Source organism: Cynara cardunculus (genome assembly GCF_001531365.2).
Source record: "Cynara cardunculus var. scolymus isolate 2C chromosome LG 8, CcrdV1, whole genome shotgun sequence".
Classification (NCBI taxonomy): domain Eukaryota; kingdom Viridiplantae; phylum Streptophyta; class Magnoliopsida; order Asterales; family Asteraceae; genus Cynara; species Cynara cardunculus.
In genome coordinates, this window is record NC_037535.1 from 23545227 (window position 1) to 23550336 (window position 5110).

General features: G+C 35.4%; 1 protein-coding gene across 1 annotated transcript; it reads left to right on the forward strand.

Annotated features, from left to right (window-relative positions):
- LOC112516498 (ras-related protein RABA1f-like) lies at window positions 1-3299 on the forward strand. Its single transcript, XM_025123569.1, has 2 exons — window positions 1-326; window positions 2707-3299. The coding sequence occupies exons 1-2, from the start codon at window positions 106-108 to the stop codon at window positions 3137-3139; spliced, it is 654 nt and encodes a 217-aa protein (XP_024979337.1). The 5' UTR covers window positions 1-105; the 3' UTR covers window positions 3140-3299.
- The last annotated feature ends 1811 nt before the right edge of the window (window positions 3300-5110 follow it).

The window sequence follows — 5110 nt, forward strand, 5'->3', positions numbered from 1 at the left end:
AACCGTCGGCTTTTATTCATGGCTACTCGATGCTGATCATCTTCTCAGAATCCAACATTTGAATCCAACTTCACACATTTACCATTACCATTACCATTACCATTGATGGCGGTATACAGAGCTGATGATGACTACGATTATCTCTTCAAAGTCGTTCTTATCGGAGACTCCGGTGTTGGCAAATCCAATTTGCTTTCCAGGTTCACCAGAAACGAGTTTAGCCTTGAATCTAAGTCCACAATCGGCGTTGAATTCGCCACCAGAAGTATTCGTGTTGATGATAAGATCATCAAGGCTCAGATTTGGGATACTGCCGGCCAAGAAAGGTTCATTTTCCTTCCTTTCTCTTCTCTTTGTTTGTTTTAATTTTTTTTCCAGATAATCTAGTGTACTTGGTTGTCAATTACGTGAAGCATTCAATTCGATATTTCTTTGCTGTTTCAGCTGTGAACGTATTTGGAGGTTTTGGGATTTTGTCTCGATTTATAGGGGTTTTTCTAGGGTTTGTCATATGTTGTTTGGTGGAGTATGGTGTAACTGTAAGAACAAACTTCAATGATATTGGGGAAGTTCTTGCAATTACTACATTTGTTCCAGAATCTGAGAACCTTTCTGTTTTTACTTTTGTTGTCAAGATGAGCAGTTCTTTTAGTCTAAATTGACATGGTTTTTACTTTGATTATGAAGTAATAATTGTTGGTGATTTTAGTGAAATCGTCAGTTTATTTAATGTAATTGAATTAGCAAGAGAATATCGGGTTGTTAGTTAAGCTATATCACGAACTAGGAGGTGTGGAGTGCACACTCGTTTAAGTTAATTAAAGCCCGGGATCCTTGGATCAGGGTCCAAGGGGCAGCCTACGTGAAATTCGGAAACATCTGAGCCCTCTTCAGAAGCCTCCGAGTCTTGTTCAGAAGCTTCTGACTCTGAGGAAGCTTCCGACTTTGAAGAGCTTTTGGCTTTGAAGTACTTTTGAGTTGCCTTCTGATCCGTGTAAGCAGTTTGTAACTGTTGTGTTTGTAGCTGTTGTTAACTGCCACTCCAAACAAGCATTTGCGGATGGGGAGTTATTCTTGCAATTAATATAGGAGCAGTCACGATTCTTTTAAGTTTAAAAGGGACGAATTCTGCCTAAATTGGTCCCGAAAAATTGAGATTATCCTTGAATTAATTTCGTGATACCCTGACAGATTTGGGTCGAAATATAACCTAATGAAAGCGGGCTCTTACGCAATCTCAGTTTTTATCCAAGTTATATACTCGCTATTTATCTGTAGTTTCTTGATATCCTCCAACAATAGTTCCATGGATTTCCTCATTGTTTTGGATGCTAGAATTAAGACTCGATCTAAAACAAACATGGAGTGTTTGGATCATTTTTACCTTCTGTGAATATGAAGTGTTAAGATCAGTTATGCTTTTAGACCATTGTAGGCAATATACAGCAGGGTATTTTCAATCCATGGCTATGAAGAAAAGTATAAATCACATATCCCATCTAGCTGTTTAGCTTCAATGGTCTTGTGGACTTCTAAACAATGGTTGGAGTGTAACGATCTTTTGGAAGATGAATCAGGAATTGGTTGATTCTTGATGCTGATGGTTGTCAATTTAATGATGGTCATGACATTTGGTTGATTCATCGTGTAGAGAGTGAGTTCTTTTGTCAATTGTGATTGTGGTTTCTAGAGGAGGTTCATTTAGGAAGCTTTAATATTTTAGGAACCCAAGAACCACCCTTTTTGTGAGTATTCATTATGAATAACGTGAAATATTCATGATGAATGTCATGACAAATATTCACAAAATAGGTGGTTCCTAGGTTCCTAAATGAACCTGCCCCGTGGTTTCTAACTAGATTTCCATATCTATAAAGAATCTTGTTCATATTTTTGAAGTTGTAGAACCCATTAACGAAACCGGGCACAAGAAGCCACAAGGTAGTTTGACTTAAATGAATACATACTAGTGAGAAAGGGAAACATGGTTTTAGAAGCGGCTTTATGGAGGTTCTTGAGCTTTATGTCATGTTTGGCAAGCTTAAGCCAGCTTATTTTTTTGAATTTGTTCCTCATTTGGTTTGTCATAAGCTAGCTTTTTGAAATGCTACTTATAAGCTCTAGAGGCTTTTTGTCCACTTTTTTCCAATTATGTCTCATATTTTTTCACTCAACTTTTTGACATGTCCTTTTCAGACACTTTACATTGTCATGTAGCTTATCAGCTAGTTTTACCGAACTTGACTCGTTTTACCAAAAGTGACTACTTTACCGGCTAGCTTATCAGTTAATAGCTAGTTTTTTAGCTGCAGCTAGCTTGTTAGCTAGTTCACCAAATGCAGCCTTTGGGAGGTGCTTATGCTTAGGCCATATTTGGCAACACTATAAGCTAGCTTACTTTTGGATCTTATTGATTAATCCTCGTTTAGTTTGTCATAAGCGAACTTTTTGAAACACTACTTCAAGTAGCTTTTCAATAAGCTCAAGGGGATTTTTTCCATTTCTTTTTTCCAATTATGCTCCTTTATGTCTTCCCAACTAAAATTTTAACATTCCCTTTTTCATTTTACATTGTTTGTCTAGTTCATCAGTTAATTTTTACCAAACATGACTAGTTTTTCAGCTAATTTGCCAAGAATAACCTTAACAAGTGGAAATCAGTCTCATTTGAGCCTAAATACTTGGTCTTCTAATTTCTTGCTACAGGTACCGTGCAATCACAAGTGCATACTACCGAGGAGCCGTTGGTGCTTTGCTTGTTTACGACACAACACGCCACATCACCTTCGAGAACGTCGAGAGATGGTTGAAAGAACTCCGAGACCACAGCGATTCAAACATCGTGATAATGCTAGTAGGAAACAAGGCCGATTTGCGTCATTTACGCGCAGTTTCCACAGAGGATGCAAAAACCTTCGCTGAAAAGGAAAACACCTATTTTATGGAAACATCAGCTCTCGAGGCCCTGAACGTAGAAAATGCTTTCACTGAAGTCCTTACCCAAATATACCACGTAGTTAGCCGAAAAGCACTCGATATTGGGAACGATCCTGCAGCATTGCCTCAAGGTCAAACCATTAATGTCGGGTCAAAAGATGATATTTCGGCTGTCAAGAAAGTCGGTTGCTGTTCTACTTGATAACGATAGCCAGAAGATCAAGATTTTTGAAGTTTTCGGCTGATAATTGGGTTAGTTTATGAGCGAAATTTGAAATCTTTAACAAGAAAAGTAGAGATCAGGCTACTGGTATTACTTCAATTTTTCCTGCTATTTTTGTATAATTCAATTTGTTAACTGCAATGGATCATGTATTTATATATATATTTGGGTGTTTTGTTTCTAAAATTTTCCTTTTTTGACATCTAATTGAAGTAAATTTCGGATTGTTTGCTTCGTTGGATTTCGATGGAATCTGAAGGGATTTGAATGGTCAGCTCCGAAGTTCGGTTCATTCTTTGAAAGACATTGAAATCTATGACTTGCTTTGAATTCCGCTCATCATGAAATTTGGGGCTGTTTATCAAATGCTTATTGGGTAAGCGTCTTTTTGGTTGGTTTTTTATTAAGTCTTATATGGATAAAGTTGTCTGTGTTGATTAATTTGTTGGTATAGATTAGGAAGTTTTTTGTTTGGGAGGGTTTTTTTCATAGATGGAAAAACATGTTTTTAATTGGGAATGACAAGTTTGCAAAAAACATGGTTTAATGCATAAAGCTTCCCCTATAAGCTTATTGAATAAGTCACTTTCTATATCATTAAGCCATTACCAAACAGTATGTATAGTTGACCGAATAAGTTGTGAGTTTTATTAAACTCATTAAGTTGCTAATAAACATGCGAAGGGTTGAGAATCTTATGCTTATCTGGTAAGAGGCATAGCAAGGATCAAAAATCTAAATCAGTAAGTGAAGGGAAAGATTCTTATCCAGTAAGTGCTTACGGGGTAAAAGACGTTTACTATAAATCTACTTTTGATGACCGAGAATGTTACAAAAAGCATGTCTCGGCTGCCAATTAATGTTAGTATTAGTTTTATCATTATATAATATTTATAATTAAAGCAAGAATGTACAAAAGGTTATAAAGGGTATTTTGGGTATTTATCGTTATCTCGTTACAAACCAAATAGTCAGATTCTAATTCCTTTGATAATTCAATTTCACTTTCCGTCAATCAAATGATGATTCAATTTCATTCAAATTCCAATTCTTTAACACATCTCATTCATTCCAAAAACATTTTGTAAATCAAACGTCTAAATCATCCTCGAAACTGTAGTTTACAAACATATGATGTATTAACATGCAGACGGGTATCATCAAAGAGATGGCCAAAGCTTGCTTTCTATCGAGTTTGATCCACGCACTCCATCGTAACTGTTTATTATTTATGATAAATAACATGAACATCATTCACCATGACTATGATGCATATTCATTATGAATAACTTTTATGTATATATATATATATATATAGGGGAAGGATCAAATGCAAACCAAACCATTTGTACAAGACCTCATTTCAACCAATCATAATTTTTCTTTTCTTTTCACCTTTTTAATTATGAGGGTTGATTAGTCATTTTTATTATGGAGTATGTTAATTAAGGATATTATCATCTTCATTATATTACTTTTAGAAAACAAATTTCATCAAAATGAGGAATACATGAAACATTTTCATTTTCACATAGAAACAAAAATTTATGAAACAATTTCATCAAGAAAAGACTTGGTATGAAACAATTTCATTAGATTAAACAATGAAAATCGACAGTTTGTACGGTTTGTACAAATGGTTTAGTTTACATTTGATCCCTCCCTTATATATATACATATATAAGGTTGGGTTCACGTGAGACCAGCCTGTTTTCGTGAGACCCGTGAGACCAGCATTTTACACGTAAACTTCACAGCAAAAACACTGTGAAGGTTTAAAAAAAGTCGAACCTTCACAGCAAAAACACTCTGAAGGTTTTAAAAAGTCACCTTCACAGCATTTTTGCTGTGAAGTTTACGTGTAAAATGCTGGTCTCACGGGTCTTACGAAAACAGACTGGTCTCACATGATCCCAAGTCTATATATATATATATATATATATATATATA

Bases quoted from the DNA above. Each gene is read 5' to 3' on its own strand.
- LOC112516498 (XM_025123569.1), top strand. From the start codon at position 106: ATGGCGGTATACAGAGCTGATGATGACTACGATTATCTCTTCAAAGTC. The intron at 327-2,706 runs GTTCATTTTCCT...TTCTTGCTACAG, and splicing joins GATACTGCCGGCCAAGAAAG to GTACCGTGCAATCACAAGTG.